This window comes from Oryctolagus cuniculus, chromosome 17 (assembly GCF_051225735.1).
Source record: "Oryctolagus cuniculus isolate XC-2025 breed Fujian yellow rabbit chromosome 17, ASM5122573v1, whole genome shotgun sequence".
Classification (NCBI taxonomy): Eukaryota; Metazoa; Chordata; class Mammalia; order Lagomorpha; family Leporidae; genus Oryctolagus; species Oryctolagus cuniculus.
This window is the reverse complement of record NC_142883.1, coordinates 44,460,434-44,480,077: the sequence shown is the minus strand read 5'-3', so window position 1 is coordinate 44,480,077 and position 19,644 is coordinate 44,460,434. Positions and strand designations below refer to the sequence as shown.

General features: G+C 55.0%; 2 protein-coding genes across 5 annotated transcripts in view; one reads left to right on the top strand and one right to left on the bottom strand.

The window, feature by feature from the left end:
• PIPOX (pipecolic acid and sarcosine oxidase) overlaps positions 1-19,644 on the bottom strand; it is a 105,857-nt gene that overhangs the window by 39,586 nt on the left and 46,627 nt on the right. The window lies entirely within an intron of this gene.
• SEZ6 (seizure related 6 homolog) overlaps positions 16,230-19,644 on the top strand; it is a 45,272-nt gene continuing 41,857 nt past the window's right edge. For 2 of the 4 annotated variants that reach the window (XM_008271002.5, XM_008271001.5), the window contains exon 1: positions 16,230-16,472. In XM_008271002.5, coding sequence (XP_008269224.3) covers positions 16,418-16,472 — 55 coding nt within the window. In that variant the 5' untranslated portion in view covers positions 16,230-16,417. The remainder of the gene's footprint in view (positions 16,473-19,644) is intronic. The other 2 variants (XM_008271000.5, XM_008270999.5) reach the window with 2 other exon arrangements.

The following is a 19,644-nucleotide window of genomic DNA, read 5'->3' as shown; positions in this document are numbered from 1 at the left end:
CCCCATCAGTGGGCTGGAATGGGAGGTAGGAAGAGGAGCAATGCAGGGCGTCCTCTTCCTCGGGTGGGCCAGCAGCAGCCAGACCCTCTGGTTTTCTACCTCCTAAAGTGCCAGCCCTCCCCAGAGACCCCGGACTCCGGGTACCCGCCCCCCAACACTGCCCCGCCCACGGGGGGGATACGCCCCCCCCCAATACATTGCTGTCAGAGAAGCTGTCAAGGCCTGGGAAATAAATAATGATATTTAACATTTTGTAATAACAACAATTAACCAGTAAATAATGTCCTTTAAACTGCAAACGCTGGAGTAAATTAATTCTTCTAATGAGCTGTCAGGCACAGAAGAAAAAAAAATACCCGTGTTCTTTGGTGCCACGCGGCTGCCGTGTGAGCAGCTATGGGAAGCTCACCTCGGGCCCTGGGAGCTCATTACCGGGGCAGCACGCGGCGCGCGGTTTCCCGGGGAATCGGCGCGGCCTCGCCTGCACCCACGTGGGCACTCGGCCGCCGCCCGCCCCGCCGCCCCGCCCGCGTGCTGCCCAGAGCTCGGCGCCGACCGCAAACGCAGCGCGGAGAGCATTGCAATTAGACGCCTCCCTCCCTGTGTGCTGGTCAGCTGGGCAGCGCTCGGCCTCCGGGTGGCTGGGGGTAGGAGCTGGGGACAGAGGAGAGGGAGAAGGCCAGCGCACGCCCCTGCTCCTTTCTGCGCGACCTTGGAGAGGTTTCCTGCCCTCTCTGGGCGGGGATGTCTTTAAGGGAAATGTGAAGCTAATCAAACCAGATGTGATTACTCCTGAGCTCCTGAGAAGCCTGTGACCATAAAAAGACGCTAAGAGTAAGGCAGCTCTTTATGTACTGATTCGGAGTCATCTCCAAGATATATTGTCAGGTGACAGAGCGAGGCGGGGCATAGTGTGCAGGGTCTGCCGCATCCCGGTGCTAAAATAGAACCCAGGAAAGAGAACCTGCTCCCTAGTTGCTTGTCTGTGTCTAGGCAAGAACCAGGTCACCTTGCTGGCCTCTGGGGAGGGGAACTGGGAGACCAGGAGCCGGGGGACAATTCCCTGGACAACCCTTGGTGCCTTGATTTTCTGCCCCGCATACAGGTACTTCATACCCAGAATATAAAAGTTGCAAAAGACAAAGCCACGGGTGTCCAGGGTCATCTTGTCTCTCAGCAGCTTCTAAGAGATGGAAGCCACAGGGGCCCAGCTGAGCTGAGACCCCACTGGAAGCCCCTCCGGAGACAGCACACTGACTAATAACCTAGGAAGTCCTTCCCAGTAGCTAATCCTGCTGTCGGGTAGGTTTCTCTCTTCCTGTTCTGTACTGGTGGATGAAAGGGCTGCCGGGAGGAGAGAGAGCTGTGGGGAACCCCAGTCTCCTGGAGCCGTGTAGGTCTCTGTGTTTGAATCCCCTTCTGTAGGTTGTTGGCTGTGTGGTGTCCTGTGTCGCTCTCCACACTGGGCGTCAGGTTCCTGAGGTCCATTCGGCTCTCAGGAGGACACAGGTGCTAAGCCTGATGAACAGGCACCTACTTCCTGGGAGAGCCGGCCCACTGTTCCCCAGCCTGGACAGAAGCTCCCCTTCGCACTCCAGGCCCGTCTGGCCCCCAGATCTGCACCTCCCCAGCCACGATGTTGAACCCCAAGCGGACATTATAGGTGGACTCCCGCGGCCAGGGGCAGCTTCGCCTAGTTGACGCCTGTATGTCATGCTGCAAATCCAGATCGGGCTTGTGGCAGAGAGAGAGAGCCAGAGCCAGCAAATCACCCTGGCCCAGGGCTCTATGGAGGCCCCCGAGGGGCTGCCGTGGGGCTGGGGTGAGAAAGGGAGTGAAGCAGGGGGCTTCCGGCCCCGTCACCATCTGAGCAGCTCCCTTTCATCTGTGCTCTGTGCTTGCCTCGCTGGTAAGTAAGGAGCCCCTTAGCTGGAGTCAGCGCTGTGTCACAGCAGGTTACACTGCCACTTGTAACACCGGCATCCTGGATCAGACTGTCAGTTTGAGTCCTGGCTCCTCCGCTTCCGATCCAGCTCCCTGCTAATGCACCTGGGAAGGCAGTGGAAGATGGCCCAAGTGTTTGGCCCCTCCCACCCATATAGGAGACCCGGATAGAGTTCCCAGCTCCTGGCTTCATCTGGGCCTTTGCAGCCATATGGGAAGTGAGCCAGTAGATGAAGGATTTCTTTCTCCTCTCTCTCACCCTCTCTCTCTCTCTCTCTCACTCGCTCTCTCTCTCTCTCCCCCTCCCTCTCTGTCATTATGCCTTTCAAGTAAATAATATTTTTTTTTTAAGTCGTATTTGAAAAGCCCTGACCTGGGCCACTGAGAACGGAGCACCTAGGGCATGAGAGGGAAAAATGAATGAAGTGCTTACTCCATGCCGGCCATTTTACCTGCACTGAGCCTCTCAAGCCCTTGCCCTCCGAGGCTTTGGCTTATACCATCCCCACCAGATAGATGGGGTAGGCAACTTCCAAGAGGGTGCCCCAGGCGAGGGGGTGGTCAGTTAATAAGTGACCGGGCTAGAATTTGGACCCAGATCTGCTGACTCCAAAGCCAAATCACCCTGCTCAACACAGTGCCGCCTGTCCCAGCCCCCACTGCTCCAGAGCCGGGGTGTGGGAAGGCGGCCAGCTCAGCGTCCTGACCCTCTCATCTCAGACCTCAGACCAGTAACTCAAGTAGGGAGGTAAAAGGTCAGAGAACAATTTTCGACCACAAGAATTCATGAAAAAGACTCCCCTTCCTGGGCAGCCTGGAGGAAAAGCCCTGGCTTCCTTTAACCAGGCTGTATCCAGGCAGGGGGTGAGTGGGGGACACCTCTGATGGCATCTTTAGGACGGTGTGGGGCCTGAATCTTGGGCAAGACATGAGTTCAAATCTCTGTTCTGCCCCTTACAAGCTGTGGTTCAGGACAAGTGACTTAATCCTGCTGAGCTTTGCTTTCCCGCTTGCCAAGTGTGGATCAGGGCCCCCGAGCTCTCTGGGTTGTTACGCAAGTTTAGTTAGAAGTTGAAGCGTGTACATTACTTAGCACAGTGCCTGCAGAAAACAAGCACCCATGCGGCGGCTATGCCTGTCCGGGGAGCTTTGGGCTGGACAAACGCAATCCCCAAGACCCAGAAAGGCCCTGTTCCTGCAGCCTGAGGTGGGCAGCCCACCTCTGCAGCTCTGGCGCTCGGGAAGCTGCCCAGAAAGGCCTCCAGGCTTGGTTTTTGCAGAGGGCAGCGAAAAATCAGAGCTGAAGCCAGCAAGACAAGGATCTCAGCGGTGGATCTGAGTCAGCTCCTTCTGGGTCTGGGGGTTCGAGAGCCATTCTCAAAGTCACGCAGCCTCCCGGTCACCCTGTGCCCCGTGCAGCTACCTGCTTCGGCCTGAACCCTCTGAGGGCCAGGACACCTGTGTGCCTGGAAGCCCAGCTGGGAAAGGGGGGAGCTCACAGTGAGCAGAGGAAGCTGGGCCTCAGCCACGCGGAAATTAAAACCCCCTTGCCCAGTGCTGAGTTACCATGTCGCCTGAAATCAGATTGATTTCTTGGGCTTGTTGTGACGGCAGTGTTGCAATTGATTCGTCTGGATGGCGGGGAGTTTATCTATTCGGAGCTGTCTGTCATTGATCTGAATAAGCTTCTAAAATAGCCCAAATACCTGGCGAGGGCGAGGTCACCACCAACCCCGGCTCAATATTAATTATAATAATGAACAGGCATGAGCAGGGTTGGTTCATTGCGTGCCCTGCAGGGCTGGCCTCTGTGAAGTTGGGTGTTTAATATTCATTTTGAGTCAGCAATGTGCAAGAGCTGCTGGACACTTACACTCTGAGAGAAGTTCATGTGGGCAAAGATTGTGGCTCTCTGCTTCGGTGAGATGTGAAGGCACCAGTGTCACTGAAACAGGATAGGCTTAGGTTAGACCTCAAGAAGAACTTCCTGGTAATCAAAAGTGGAAGAAAGCAGGACATCTGATTCATTTAGCTACTCCTCCTCTCTGTCTGTTTCCTCCTCTGTGAACTGGAGTTTTGTTTTGTTTTGGTTTTGTTTTGTTTTGTTTTGTTTTGTTTTTAATGTATTTATTTGTGTAGCAGGGAGATAAGAGAGAGACAGATAAACTGACAGAGCTTCCATCTATTGGTTCACTCCCCAAATGTCCACAATGGCCAGGGCTGGGCTGGGCTGAAGCCAGGAACCAGTGACTCAACCCAGGTCTCCCATATGGGCAGCAGGAACCCAATTACTGTAGCCATCGTGGCCTGCTGTCTCCCAGGATCCGCACCAGCTAGAAGCTGGAATCAGGAACCAGAACCGGGAAATGAACCCAAGCACTTCAACACAGGATGCGGGTGTCTTAACTGCTAGGCCAAACGCTGCTTCTCAGAGCTGTAGCTACTGCTGCTCCTGGCCCCCAAACAACAAGACCAAACCAAATTGGAAGAGTTCTCTGGACTGCTCTGGGTCAGGCAGTCACAGAGGGTCCTCTGTTGGGTCACAAAACATCTGCCCTTCATAGCCTTGGCACGGAGTGGGCACTCAGTCAACAGAACTATTATAATAATCATTGATTCCATGAATATTCATTGAGTACCTGCACTGTGCCTGCTCAGAGGGGATACTGCTGAACCAAGCCGTAATTCCCTGCCTTGGAGGCAACAAACTCTGGGGTTTCTATGAGAGCCTCCCAGGGGTAAGGTGTCCCCCCCGCCCCCAGAAAGTGGCTCAGATATTGCTCCTGGAGGCAAGCTGGTGGCTGTGAGGACGAAGTGGCTGCAGGTCTGATGTGGTGCTAACCAGGCAGAATAGTCTACTAGAAATCGGGATTTTGTTCTCCCAGGAAGAAGACCTTGCCTTCCACGGACCTAGCAGTGATGCTATCAGACTTGGAGTTCAAGTGTACCAGGAGCAAAGAGTAGCCAGAGGCTCTCACTGCTCCTGAAGACAGCAGCTGCCGTTGCAGCAAGAAACATGGAGGTTGACTCAGCACAGGGACTTCCTGCCTGAGGTGTGGGATGCAGCGAAGGAGATCAGGGATGGAACAACTCGCACACTGGTCTGGGAACCTGGTCTGCTGCCCTGCTGGTGACATTCCTTCCTCTGTTCCCTCCAAGCTCTCCTCTGTCCTCCAGCGCCGCTGCTGGTGGAGACCCCCCTGGCCAGCCTGAAGAGACACATCAGAAGAAAGTTAATAGCGAAACGCTCTGGCGGATCTAATTGATTTTTTTCCTATTGGTTCCCTAATATAGGCAACACTGTTCCTGCCGCTTTTCTGGGCTGGAGATTATGTCATAAATAAAGAGATTTGCTCCCTATTTCCATGTGCTTATCTTTAATAAGTTAAGAACTCAACAAGCTTTAGGAGGACTTGAAATAAGCAAGGGATCCGGTGGTGGCTTCGGCTGTGGTGGTGGCAGCCTCAGCTTTATTTCAGCAAAGGGGGAGGCAGGAGGCTGAGGCAGATGGGGGAAGAACGTGCATTCTTCGGGCTGCAAGGGGCCCAGTCTCAGCTGGGAGAAGAGAGGGGAGGGTAAGAGAAGTGGGGGAGGAATTTCTTGGTGGCAGACAAGGCAACACAAATGGGCAAGAGCCCTGGAACTGCAGGAAACATAGGAGTTAAGAGTGTAGGGTCTACAGCAGGTATCCTGGGTTCCTAGCTCTGTCATTGCTCACTAGCTGGGTGACCTTGAGCAAATTACACAGCCTGTCCCCTTACTTGAAAAATGGGTACTACAGAGGCCGGCATCACAGTGCAGTAGGTTAAGCTGTTGCCTGCAATGCCAGCATCTCAAGTGGGCACTGGTTGGAATTCTGGCTGCTCCACTTCCAATCTAGCTCCCTGCTAATGGCCTGGGAAAACAGTGGAGGAAGGCCCAAATGCTTGGGCCCCTGCTACTCATATGGGAAGCCAGTCTCCTGGCTTCAGCCTAGCCTAGCCCCGGCTATTACAGCCATTTGAGAATTGATCTAGTTGGAAGATATCTCTCTCTCTCTCTCTCTCTAGCTCTGCCTTTCAAAAATATAATCTTTAAAAAAATAAAAACAGGCCGGCGCTGCAGCTCACTTGGCTAATCCTCCGCCTGCGGCACCGGCACACCAGGTTCTAGTCCCGGTTCAGGCGCCAGATTCTGTCCCGGTTGCCCCTCTTCCAGGCCAGCTCTCTGCTGTGGCCCGGGAGTGCAGTGGAGGATGGCCCAAGTGCTTGGGCCCTGAATCCACATGGGAGACCAGGAGAAGCACCTGGCTCCTGGCTTTGGAGCGGCACAGCGCGCCTGCCGTAGTGGCCATCTGGGGGGTGAATCAACAGAAGGAAGACCTTTCTCTCTGTCTCTCTCTCTCTCTCACTGTCTAACTCTGCCTGTCAAAAAAATAAATAAATAAAAACACGCATTTATTGAGCACCTACTCTGTGCCAAGCCCTCCTCTCAGTGACCTCATTGAGCATATCTTAGTGGCAATGACACCATTTTTTTCCCCTTTACAGGTAAAGAAGCAGAAGTTCAGAGAGACTCTGAACCTTGTCCAAGGCAAGCAGCTGGCTGGGAAGTGTTGAACCCAGGCCTGACTTCAAAGCCCGGGGCAGGGGCTGTTCAGGATGCCCCTCAGCCTCTTGTTGAAAAGCCTCCCTTTCCGGTGGACCTTGCCCTTGCCCAAGTCCCTGCAGACAGTGTGTGGCGGTCCTGGCCTCCCTACGGACGGTCCGGCAGTGGGTCCTCCTCCTTCCGTAAGTCTCTCTCTCTCTCTCTTTTTTTTTTTTTTTTTTTTGACAGGCAGAGTGGACAGTGAGAGAGAGAGAGAGACAGAGAAAGGTCTTCCTTTGCCGTTGGTTCACCCTCCAATGGCCACCATGGCCGGCGCACTGCAGCCGGCGCACCGCACTGATCTGAAGCCAGGAGCCAGGTGCTTCTCCTGGTCTCCCATGGGGTGCAGGGCCCAAGGACTTGGGCCATCCTCCACTGCACTCCCGGGCCACAGCAGAGAGCTGGACTGGAAGAGGGGCAACCGGGACAGAATCCGGCACCCTGACCGGGACTAGAACCCTGGGTGCCGGCGCTGCAGGCAGAGGATTAGCCTAGTGAGCCGCGGCACCGGCCCTTCCGTAAGTCTTGAGTGGCCTTTTTCTTTTCCTGGGGAAGGTGATTTTGCTCTCGGCCTCTGTCTCCAAGGAGACTTGCCCTCTCTCCTCCAGGCCATTGTCTGACACACAGATTCTGTTGCTTTAAGGACTAGTGACCTCACAATCAGTTGCCATGGAGACCATTGTGATGTCACAAGCAGAGGACAAGTAGTTCAAGGAGGAGTTGGGGGTGGGAATGCTTGGCTAGAACTGAGGGCTACCCAGGGTTTCTGTCTCATTTTCATGCCCAGCAAAGGAAGTGGCTACAGGCAGGTGTGAAGCCAGATCATGCAGGATCCCGAGGGAGACCTGGCCAAATTCTTATGTCGATTTGCCTGAGTTCTGGGACTGTGATGCCTCTGAGACCCAAAGGAGTGGTCAGTGTAAAGGGACAGCAAAAACACTGCCCACCATGCTGGGGCTATCCGAAGTGGCTGCTTTACAGCAGGAAGGACTAGGGTTAGACACCAGGAGGAGCCACGGGGCTGTGAGATCTCCCTGGAGAGGATGATCACCTTTGCTTTGGGAAACCGTGACCGACTGGAGACACTTGGCCTTGAGGGTTCCGGAGCCTTGTTTAGTGTCTTGTAGAGGTAGCCACGCAGTCTTCCAGCGCACCGCTGCTCCCGCCCCTCCCTGGCCTGGGAGCTCTCTGCCTCTCTGGGAGCCAGCTCAGGTCTGGGCACACACAAGGTGCTCCGTGAATGTTGTCTTGTTCAGTAAAACCCAGGGTGACAGGGTGAGGAGTGAACTACGTAGGTGGTTGAGTGCAGGATTTAAGAAAAGACGGACAGATGGCTGGGCAGGTGGGGAGCCTAGAGATGGTGTCTAACCCCTCGCCGAGCTTGGGGGTGCTACACCGCCTGCCTATCCTGCTGCATCCCACGGCACGCCCGTTCTCTGCCATCCAGCCACGCTCAGTGTTGCTGAGCACATGCTGTCCCCTCTGCAAGGCCCTTCCCTCTTCCATCCAATCACTGCCTCTTCAGGGACGGCTCCAGATCCCCTCTGACGGCTTCCCTGGTGGCACTGCAAGCCCCTTTCACCAGCACCTGCATGCTGCGGGTGGCGCTGGCAAACGTCTCCCAGGCTGGACCGTGAGCTCTGGGCATGCAGGGACAGAGGGGCTTTTACTCATGCTGCGGTACAGAAAGGAGGAATTTAATTAATACCTGCCACACAAATTAACAAGGAGTCAACCCTGTCCTACCTGTTCCAAGGAGCCCGCTTCCTATTTAGGCACAGGCTTTCTCCTGCAGACAAACCCAGGGCAGGGGCCAGAGGCCCAGAGAACCTGGGACCCCTCCCTGCCATGGCTCCTGCAGGGGCCCACTGGCATCTCTGAACTCCTGCCCTGCCTTGGTGGGATGCTGTGGTTCTACCACTAGCTAACTAGAAATCACTGAGTTTCAGAGCCTCCTTTTTGTCATCCGTACAATGGGGACAATGACAGTACTATCTGTACCTCATAGGATTATTTTAAGGATATAATTAAATCCCCTAGCTCAATGCCCAGAACAGCAAATAAATGGTGCTGCTTTATTTATTTTCAGAGGTTAGAAAAGACCCACCAAACTCAGGGGCCAGGTTCCTTTAAAAATGGGGAAAATACAGAATTATTGTGAATTTGCTTTAAATACATGTGGCAATTGTTTTGAAAAGGATGTACGTAAAGCTCTTCTGTAAATGTAAATCAGCTCTGAGTCCATCCCTTATGTAACTGCAAAGCTTCGTGCCTGGGTTTGCTCAAAGGGGAAAACACGATTATCCTCTCGTATTATTCAGAGCAACTTCCCAGTCCTGTCTCAGGCATCAGAAAGGGAACGCACTCTTTTGCCCCTGACCATGGCTGCACTGAGGGTGTGTACTGTCAGGGACAAGGGAGGGAGGTCTCCCTGACAGAAGGAGACGAGGCTTTTGTCAGTGGTGCCTCTTCTTTGCCTTATCTTCCATATAAACACTCTCTAGTCTACTGGCCGAGGTTACAGGTCAGACCCTAGACAAGAAGGCAGTGGGCATCTTTGCAGGCGCCCTGTGGGAAAATGCTCACATGCCTTCAATGGGCATCCCAGCCAGCCTGGTAAGTTTTGCCCCCCCCCCCCACTGCAGCCCCTGATGCCCACCTGGCAGGGGCAGCCCACAAGATGCACCTGGGACCTACTTCCCCTTTCTCCGGAGCTCTCCCTACCTGAACACCCACTTCCTATTCACATGGCCATGAACCTGGTACCAGGTCCCGAGCCTCACAGCAGCACTGTAAACCCAGTGTCTCTGGGCAGATGTATTTTATGTAAGTTCAAGCACTAGAAATATTGAGTTCAGAGGATTTTATTTCTGGAGCCCTCTATATTTCTCTGGGATTATCACCTGTCTTTGTGCCCTCCCTCTCCTAGTTGTTATCTTTGGACTCCTTCCAAGCCACACTGCCTTGATTGCTTGGGAAGACAAAGGCTCCCAGCATCCTCCCATGGTGTCTCTGGGTCTGGCAAGGATGACCTTGGGGACCCCTTTCTTCTTCCTTCAGTGTAACTCTGCAGGAGGCCATACTGCCCAAGCAGCCTTGGCTTTTAGGAGATGGCTTCACCAGGAGACTTCTCAAGTATTGGGAACATTGCAGGAGTGATGGAGGCGGAGCCCTCATGCCCCCCAAGTTGGGGAGGGCTAAGCTCAGAGTAACCCCAGAGGTATAGCAGGGAGGGAGAAGGCCAGCTGTTCTCTTTCCTACTTGGTGCCAACCTAGCCTGACACCAAATTAATAGCATTCAAATGAGATGCAAAGCAGTATGCAAATCCAGAGAAGGCCACCCTTACTGAGGCCTTTGGACTATTGGAAGGCCGGAGCCTTGAGCCTCTGAGGGAGTATCCACTGCCCCCTCTTGGAAATCTCCTTTAGTTTCTGTCCTTGCACCTTCAGCACCAGCTGGTGTTAGGGGTCGTCACTAGAGGCCGGGATGGACCTCCACATCCTCTGGTCTGGTGCTCAATCTAGCCTCACCTCCAGGTACTCAGAACCTCTTCCACTCTGAAGCGAGGTAGGGGGCAGCCACAGAAGGTAGCACAGCCTCCCTCTGAGTGCTGGGATTCCAGTTCCCCACTCATCGGCAATGTATGCAAAGTAGATGCAGTGGTTTTTTGCATCTATTTAACTGTCCATTAAAATAGCCCCACACCAGTCACCTCTGCACAGGCCCAGGCTTCCAAATTGCCAACCCCCGCTGCCTGCAAGCACCATGTGGTTCCTGTGCCTGGTAATTGCTGTGGTGTTTGTTGAGCTGTATTTGCATTTGATTGTCATTTAACTTTCCATCTTTCTCCTTCAATCAAACCGGGGATTCGGCTTCTGCAATTGATTATTTGTTTTATTCCCAGCCTCTTGGTGATGTTCAAAGAGTTTCCTTTATTGGTGCCACAAACTGGAACCCTGGGAGCAGAAACCTCTTCCCACCCATCCCAGGGCTTCCAGGGGAAAATCATCCTGCCAACATCGTGGATTTTAACTCCCAGCCCCAGTCTTGCTGTTCCAGTACCTGCCTCATTTCTGCCCAGCCGGTGGCATTAAACATTTATGGAGCTGTGGAGGATCAAAGGCCTTGGCTGGGGGAGTGGGCAGGCTGGAGGCCTCAGTTTGGAGATGGAAAGTAGCTCACTTCAAACCACTTTCTGCTGCTGTCACCATCCACGCTGGGCTGTTGCTACAGCTGATCTGGTCCCACTCCTGTTGCGGGAGCGAATGCTCAGGAGCCAGGACTATACGTTTCCCAGGACGGGGCCGTCCTTAAGCCCCTGGACTAAGAGGGTTCCCTTTGGGTAATCCAGAGACCTGGCAGGAGCCCTGACATCCCTGGCTGTTCCAGACCCTGCAAAATCTGGGAGCCCTCTCCTAGGAGTGGGCCGTGCCAGCAAGTTGAGCTGAAGACTCTGGAGTGGGCTGGCAGCCCCTGCCCCTGCTTCCTGGGAGCCCCAAAACCCCCTGGCTTCAAGGAAGATGTGGCTCTGGTTTGGAAGCTGTCTTGGATGAGAGTAATTTTCTCCTCCTCGCACTCAGAAACCAAGTGTCACCCCAGCAGAGACTTCAAAATAAGTCACCAATGTGCCTGTGATCCTGCAAATTGGTGAGCCATTCGGAGGGAGGCTGGATTCTCTAGGGATGTCTGCCACTGTCTGGGCAGGGGCTGCGAGGGTCACGGGGAAGGGAGAGCCTCGTTTCTCACTCTTGCTTTCAATCCTAAGGCAGCCATTGGGCTGCAACGACATCCTCCCTTCTGAGTCAGCTGTGAACCCTGCAGTTCCTACCACTTGCCATGGTGCTTCAAAGTCCATTTAAGGATTCCAGAGTCCCCTGTTTACATGCAAATGTCGTCCTGGTGGGGTAACCCCTTCACTGGAACCACCCAGGATGTCTGCAGCTCAGACGTCCACAAAGCCTCTCAAAGCCTGGCCCCAGCCCGCTGCACCCCTTCCTCCTGCTTCCCCACAGAGACCTTCTGCACCAGACCCAATCTCACTGACCCCAACTGCCTGGCATTTTCCACTGCTTTGCCTCTGCATAAGCCATGCCCCCATCTTGGATATCCTTCCTCCTCCTCTCCATTGACTGCAATGTAAAATATCTTTGACTTGAGGGTGAGCAGTTAAGATGCCACTTGGGACACCCATATCCCATATTGGAGTACCTGGTTGAGTCCCAGCTACTCCATTTTTAAAAAAAAATTATTTAGTTAAAAGTCAGAGTTACAGGGGCCAGCACTGTGGCATAGCAGGTAAAGCTGCCACCTGCAGTGCTAGCAGGCCATATGAGTGCCAGTTCAAGTCCCTGCTGCTCCACTGCCAATCCAGCTCTCTACTATGGCCTGGAAAAGCAGTAGAAGATGCCCTAAATCCTTGGGCCCCTACACCCACATGGGAGACCTGGAAGAAACTCCTGGCTCCTGGCTTCAGATCAGTTTAGCTCTGACCATTGCGGCTATTTGGGGAGTGAACCCGCGGGTGGAAGTTCTCTCTCTGCCTCTGCCTCTCTGTAACTCTTTCTTTCAAATAAAATAAATAAATCTTAAAAAAAAGAGTTACACAGAGAGAGAGAGAAACAAAAAGTATCTTCCATCTACTCGTTCACTCCCCAGATGGCTGCATCAACCAGGGCTGGACCAGGCCAAAGCCAGGAGCCAGGAGCTTCATCCAGGTCTCCCACATGGGTGGCAGGGGCCCACGTATTTGTGCCATATTCCACTGCTTTTCCCAAGCCATTAGCAGGGAGGTGGATCGGAAGTAGAACAGTCAGGACATGAACCGGAGCCCATACCGGATGCCACCATCACAGACAGTGGCCTTAACCAGTGTGCCACAATGACCAGCCCCCAGCTACTCTACTTCTGATCCAGCTTCCTGAAAATGACCACCCTGGGAGGCAACAGGTGATGGCTCAAGTCCCTGTCATACCCACATGGAAGAACCAGATTGAGTTCCAGGCTCCCAGTCTTGGCCTGATGGTCCCCTGTTAGTGACATTTGAGGAGTTGTACCAGTGGATGGCAGATTTCTCTGTCTCTGTCTCTGTGTGTCTCTCTCATATACATATACTTGTCAAATAAAATGAAGGTATATATAAATAATTTTTAAAATATTTTAAACTTGATTTCACCAATCTGCTGTTCAAAGACTTTTTCAAAAAAAAAAAAAAAAAGGATTTATTTATTTGAGAGCAAAGTTACAGACACAGAGACAATGAGAGACAGGTCTTCCATCAGTTAGTTCACTCCCCAAATGGCTGCAATGGCCAGAGCTGAGCCAGTCCGAAGCCAGGAGCCAGGAGCTTCTTCTGGGTCTCCCCGACAGGTACAGAGGCCCAAGCACTTGGGCCATCTTCTACAGCTTTTTCAGGCCATAGCAGAGAGCTATATTGAAAGTGGAGCAGCCAGGACTTGAACCAACGCCCATATGGGATGCCGGTACTGCAAGAAGCCCCTTTACCTGCTACATCACAGTGCTGGTCTCATGTGTGAAGCCTTTATTGACTTCCCCAAAAGAAGAGCTTGCCCCCTCTCCACTATCTCACAGCACTCATTTGACACTAAAGACCCACCTTTAGACACTCCCCACCACCTTCGTATATTCACAAATATTTATTGAGTATCTACAGCACACTAGCCACTGGGCTAGGCTAGGGGTAGACAAGACAGACATGTTAACTCTTCACAGAGTTAACAGCTGGTAGAGAGGATAGGCAATTAAGCTAGCAGAACACAGAAACAAAGAGCCAGGGGGTGGGGGGGACACACAGAGAGAATGGGAGAAGGAAACCAGTGAGGGAAGCTAGTAAGTCCCCCCAGGATGCCTATGAATTTCCAGTGTGCCTATGAACTACTCACACTTATAAGCCTGCAAGCCCTGTATACAGCTGAATGTCCCCTTGGGCGTTTTATTACTTTAATTTGTAGGTAATGCCAAGGTCTGGGCAGAATGAGTCCCTTGGAGAGCATGAGGGAAGGTGTTTGACAGGCTGCACCGTTCTCTCATCTGTTCAGGCTCTACCTCATCCTAACTGGGAAGCCATTGCACAGAGGCCAAGTGGACCATCACTAGGAAGGAGGGACAGCCCAGGTACATTATTATTATTATTACTATTTAATATTAATTTACTTATTTGAAAAGCAGAGTTACAGAGAGGCAGAGGCAGAGGTCTTTCATCTGCTGGTTCACTACCCAGATAGCTGCTGCAGCTGGAGCTGGGCTGCTCCGAAGCCAGGAGCCAGGAGATTCTTCTGGGTCTCCCATGTGGGTGCAGAGACCCAAGCATTTGGGCCATCTTCTACTGCTTTCCTAGACCATTAGCAGAGAGCTAGATCAGAAATGGAGCAGCCAGGTCTTGAACTGGCACCTATATGGGATGCTAGCACTGCAGGGGGCAGCTTTACCCTCTATACCACAGCACCAGTCCCCCTGGTACATTATGAGTCCCATGATGCAGTACAAACCCATCCTCTGAGCTCAGGGCAGAGTGCTGTATTCTGGGACTTGTAGTCTCCATTGGAGGCCCCCCCCTTCTGAATGCCTAGGTTATTAGTTGGACAGTAGGAAGGGTGACATGACAAAGTTTCTGGCTTCTCCTCCTCTCCTTCTTGTGGTTAATGTCCAGCTCATCAAGTTGCCCAGGTGCTAGCAGAGTTAGATGAGCTTGCCACCAGCCTCCAAATTCCTAGGGCAGGCATTTGGCATAGCAGTTAGGATACCACTTGGAACTCCCATATCCCATATCAGAGTGCCTAGGTTTGAGTCCCAGCTTAGATCGTGATTCCAGCTTCCTGCTAATATGCATCCTGGGAGACAGCAGCTGTTGTCTCAATTCTCTGGGTCCCTGCCACCCATGCAAGAGACCTGGGTGGAGTGCCAGGCTCCTGGATTCTGCCTGATGCAGCCCTGGCTGTTGCAGGCATCTGGGGAGGGAACCATCAGACAGAAGATTGGTCTCTCTCCCTCTTTCTCTGCCTTTCAATTTAATGGAATAAATGAATACTGGAAACAATTCCCATGAGTCAACCTGGTATACAAGGTTCACCCCGTGTCATGCCTAGGCCTGGGGACACTGATCCGGGAGGAGTTTAGGAATACCTTCCAGGAGAAAAGGAGGAATATCAGCATACTTGCCAGCATTTCGCCGACTGCCCTGAGCCTGTCCCCCTTCTATTGGTAGAGCAGCTTCTTTCCTGCCTTCCTCACCTCACCTCTGCCCTCCATCACCCCTCCATCAACCCTGCCCCCTTCCAGCCATCCTTCTGCCACGGCCCTCTTTCCCCCAGCTTCTCAAATCGCCCACGCAGAAACCGTCTCCCTGGACTGACTCCACACACCACCTATGTGCTGCGTGGGATTGTGTACAGCAGCCACGCTGGCACCCCAGAGCCTGCAGGAAGAGGATCTGGACAGAATCCCACAAGCAGGGCTGAAAGACTGTGAGGGATGAGAGCATAAGTTTCCAGGGGTTGAGGTCAGGAAGGGCACCGGACAATGACTGGGGTCTGGAAGCTTTGGGGAGGAGCCAGGTTCATTGGAAATGGACTGAACACTAAGCTGCCCTTCTCTGGGGGAGCCACAGGGATGCCAGCCCTCCTCTTCCTCTACAGGAATAAGAATATCAGCCATGGGATCATGCACCCCCTTCATCCATTGAAGCTTTTCAAGAGAGTCCTTTCAGGGCCCCCTATGTCTAAGCAGCAGCCTTGGAGGTGGCAGAGCTGTGACTGTCCCTACCCCCCACTGCCTCACACCCTGCAAGCTTAGTTTCCATGTGTTGGAATGGTTCAACCTCCCTGGCTGCTCTCCTGGGCTTCCTTGGAATCTCTATCTAAAACAGCCCTGGGGACCCCCTCCCCATGCCTGGCCCATTCTCTCCGCCAGTTCCAAGGACCCAAGTGGGGATTGGCAGAAAGAGTCTGTGCCAACTAGCTATCACTGAGGTTTCTCCGGTTCTTCAGAGGAGCCAGGGCAGGATCGTGGCGATCAGTGCCACATGGGAACCCCGGACACTACTTCAGCTGCCCACAGCTTGGCCCAGGTTGCCTCCTGCCAAGTAAAGAATGTCTTCCTAGGATGCGAGTGCCACTGGCTTTTAACTATAATATCAGGATAATTAAGCTTTTCTGTGAGCACAGTTTGCTGCTGATGCAGCTGCCTGGAGCCCTGGCATTTATTGAGCGCAAAGTAATAATTTATTGTCCTTTGTACGCTCAAAAGCCATCTTCATTATCCACCCAGGACGGAGCTGCCACAAGGGCACGCGGGCCTCACCAGCTGTCTCACTCGCGGATGTCTTCCCAGGTCACCCTTGGCGGCCTCAGGTACCAGGCCGGTGTGGAGAAAGTGGGGAGGGATTGCTCTCACGGAGAATCGGGTTAGAACCCCCGACACACACCCTGACAGGCTGCTAATGGGAGAGAGGATGGCAGACCTGGCTGAGCACGGGCAGCACCAAAGGCCGAGGGCCGTGTGCCCCCATTAGTAGGGCAATCCTTCCCCTGAGCTGGCGGGGACGCGGAGACTGTGCGCCCGCCTGCCTCTGGGTCTTCTGCGCCTTTGCTTGAGACTTTACGGTAAGCCGCTCCTCCCGCGCCCCCGCCCCCAGCCCCGCGCGGCGATCCCCGGCGCCGACGCCAGGCGCTGGCCGTGGTGCTGATTCTGTCAGGCGCTGGCGGCGGCGGCGGCGGCGGCCCGGCTCCTTCTTCTCGGCCGGACCTGCTCTGCCCCCCTGCGCCCACGCCCCGCCGGGCCCCCCGCCCTCCTGTCGCGGCCCCCGCCCGGGGCGCGGCCGCGACCGGTACCATGCGCTTCGTAGCCCTGCTGCTCCTGCCTTTGCTGCTGGCGCTCCTGGCTCACGGTAAGGGACCCCGGCGTCCGGCGGCGGAACGGAGGCGGGGGTGGGGTCCCGGGGCCACCCAGCGAAGACTGTTCTGGCAGCCGGCCCCGCGCGTCCGGCGACCCAGCCCAAGCACAGAGCTCCGCCGGCTGCGCTGCCCCCGGCGCCGGCCGAGCCGGGCGGGGCGCGGGCTCCGCGGGCGGGAAGCTGCCGCGGCTCCCGCCATTCGCGCCCGGCCGAGACCTCGCCTTTAATCATCTCCCCGGATCTAATGGGATTTCTCTGCTGCAATTCATCACGCCACCCCCTCCCCGCACACACGCGCTCACCCGCGCGCTACCTCGCCACACTCCAGGCGTCTAGGGGCGCCGGGGCGCACGCGGGGACGCGCAGGGCAGCGAGTCGGGACGGTCCGGCTGGGGCCCCTCGGTCCCGCCTCCCCCGCCGCCCTCCAAACTTCGCTCGACTTTGCCGCCGGTTCTGGGGCCCCTCGCATCCTCACTGCAGAGGGACGGATAAAGACAGCGGCTAGGCTGGGGTTGATACGTTGCTCACCTCCTGCCCGAACCCAGAGCACAATTCTGGGGAGAAACTCTAGGGGCCCAGGGCCTTCCATTCAACTCCTCTCTCTGCCCTGGACTGCAGCAGCTGAGCTCCTGCGAGACTGTCCTCCCCAAAGTCCTTTCTTTGCGCGCACACACGAACGAACACACATTGCACACACCCGGAGCTCTGCCTCCCTCCGATCTCTCTGCCTGGCCCCCATTCACCCCACAGCAGCAGGCTCGTGCGGGAGCAACGGTTTCCCACCCTGCGGCTCCCAGCCCTCGCTTGGAGTCCAGTACCCAACTTCATCGGTCTGGGGTTGAGAAACACGGCCATGGAGTGGGTAGCAAGCAAGAGTTGGGGAGAGGATGCGGGTACTGTGCACCCGGGGTTTCTTGTCTGGATCTGCCGTCCCGGCTCAGACATGCTCTCTTTGCATCCAGCGAAGCTCAGGTCCTTCTCCAGTTGCTATGGATGAGCTGGTGATGGTTGCCAGAACCGTACTTAAGAGTTAGATTCGCTGTCCTCCGCCATTGGTTCATAACACCTGATATGGAAGGGGGAAAGATGGGAGTTTCTTACCCCTGGCTGAGTCTTCCCAGGCCACTTTGGAGAGCTACCTGACTGGGCTGGCCACCCGGCAATTTTCTTCTGCCACCAAAGGTCGTGGAAGCCCCTCTCCGAGCCTCCAGCTCCCCTGGCACAGCAGCCCCGTGTTTCTACCTTGCCACCTGGCAGCCCACACCAGGTCCAGTCCTCAGCAGCACAGGGAACTCGGACCATATGGTCATGATGGGGGGAGGAGGCGGAGTCAGACCAGCCGTGCCCTGGGAAGAGTTAGGGGAGGAGGGCTGTCTGCGGATGTCCCTCAGCATTTGGAACCTGTCTTGGGGTAGCATGTCCTCCCCACTGGGCAGCTCCCCAGGAGCTCAGGGGCTGTGTGTGTCCCCTGGCATGGAGCCTGGGGCTTGGATGTTGTGAGTCTGTCTCCATGTGAATGTAATCAAGGCCCCCCAAATGTGGAGCACTGGGTCCTGGTGTGTCTGCCCTCCCAAGAGCTGAATGTTGGGTGAGGGCTCAGCAGTGAATAGGGGTGAGGCTACTGGTGTGGGGATGCAGCCTCTGCCAGAGAGCTCCCTGCAGGACTGAAGGGAGACTGCGGATCCCCAGGAGGAACGCTGGTGTAGCTGGGAGTCCCAACAGCCCCACTGCGGGTGTAGGTGTGAGGATCGGTTGGAATCTGTACCCCCTGCAGTGGCTGAGTCTGTCTTCTGCCACTGCCCCTCTCTGACCCAGCAGGATCTCCAGTGCTCTCGTGGGGCAACCTGCTGAAGGCATGTGTGGGGAAGGGGCCAATGGTGGACAAGACATTGTACTCCGCAAGGGAGGCGAGGAAGCAGCCCGTAGTGCCAAGCCTGATGGGCAAGAGAGCCCAGAGGTCGGGGCTGGGTGGCCCAGAGGCTGCTCCCTCCCTAGTCATTGGGGTAGTGAGTCGTCTCGCTGGGAGGCAGTACCTTTGGCTGGCTGAGAGCTCCTGGGGACTTGAGCTGTGCCAAGGCAAGCCTCCTGGAGCCAAGGCCTTGGGCTTTGAGGCATTGCTGCTGGGCGATATGTTCCTCAGCTTCACAGTCCGGGGCCTCAAAAGAGCCTTCGGAGCTGTGTTCACACCCGGGACGCAGCCAGCCGAAGCTCAGAAGCTGCAGCAGGCTTGGGAGGCGGAGGCTGCTGAGGTGGGGCTGGGCCGGCCCAATCGGCAGATTTACTCCCCCCCCCCCCACTTGCCTCTGCAGCCTCAGGCGTTAGGGATGCGGTGGGCCCAGGGGCGCCCTCCAACCAGTGGGCGGGGCCCAGAGGATCCTGCCACAGTGGGGAACCAGCCAGTGCGGGAGGGGCTATGTGTGCTGGGCCTGCTGTGTCAGTTTAATGATTTTTAATGAGCAATTACCTTTAGTCATTCTCCTAATTTCTGAATATCAATAAAGTTAATTAAACTCTGCATGTGTGGATGTGGCCTGGGGAGTTTGTGAAGGTGGAAGTAGCTGAGACTGGGATGAGGTTGGGTCTCTATGGGGGGTGGCTGCCTCCCTGGCTGTGTGACCTTGGATTTGCTGCTCCACCTCTCTGAGCTGGCTGGAGAATGTGGTAGGAAGAGGGGCTGGAGGGTGGTAAGTTCAGGTTGTTCACTGCCCAGAACTGGGGACAGTGTCTGGGCGGTAAGACCTGGAAGGGGTAGGAGAGCAGGGGAAGAAGGACTTGGCCTCCCAGAGCCCAGTGCTGCAAGAGTTAACAAACTAGGCTTGCCTTAACCTAAAATGGTAATTACTGATTCCTGCAGACTCTTGGGGAGGTGCTGGCTTCTGACGGCACATTACTGAGTCTGGGGGCTGCTCCAAAAGCCCACACTAGACTCTGCTTCCTGTCCCCAGCCTGGCACTTGGGGATCTGGAAGTGGTGCTGGGGACAAGGCCCCTTGGGAGACAGTCTGGATTCTACTCGGAGCCCGGGGTTGACGTGGCAGGCAGGAGGCCCCTGGAGGATCGGAGACCACCATGGGCAAGAGGAGGAAGGAGGAGTCGGCTTTTTGCCCCTCTCAGGCCTAAGCTCATCAAGCTTGTCAGGCCCTGGCGGCCATCCCGGCTTCCTCAGC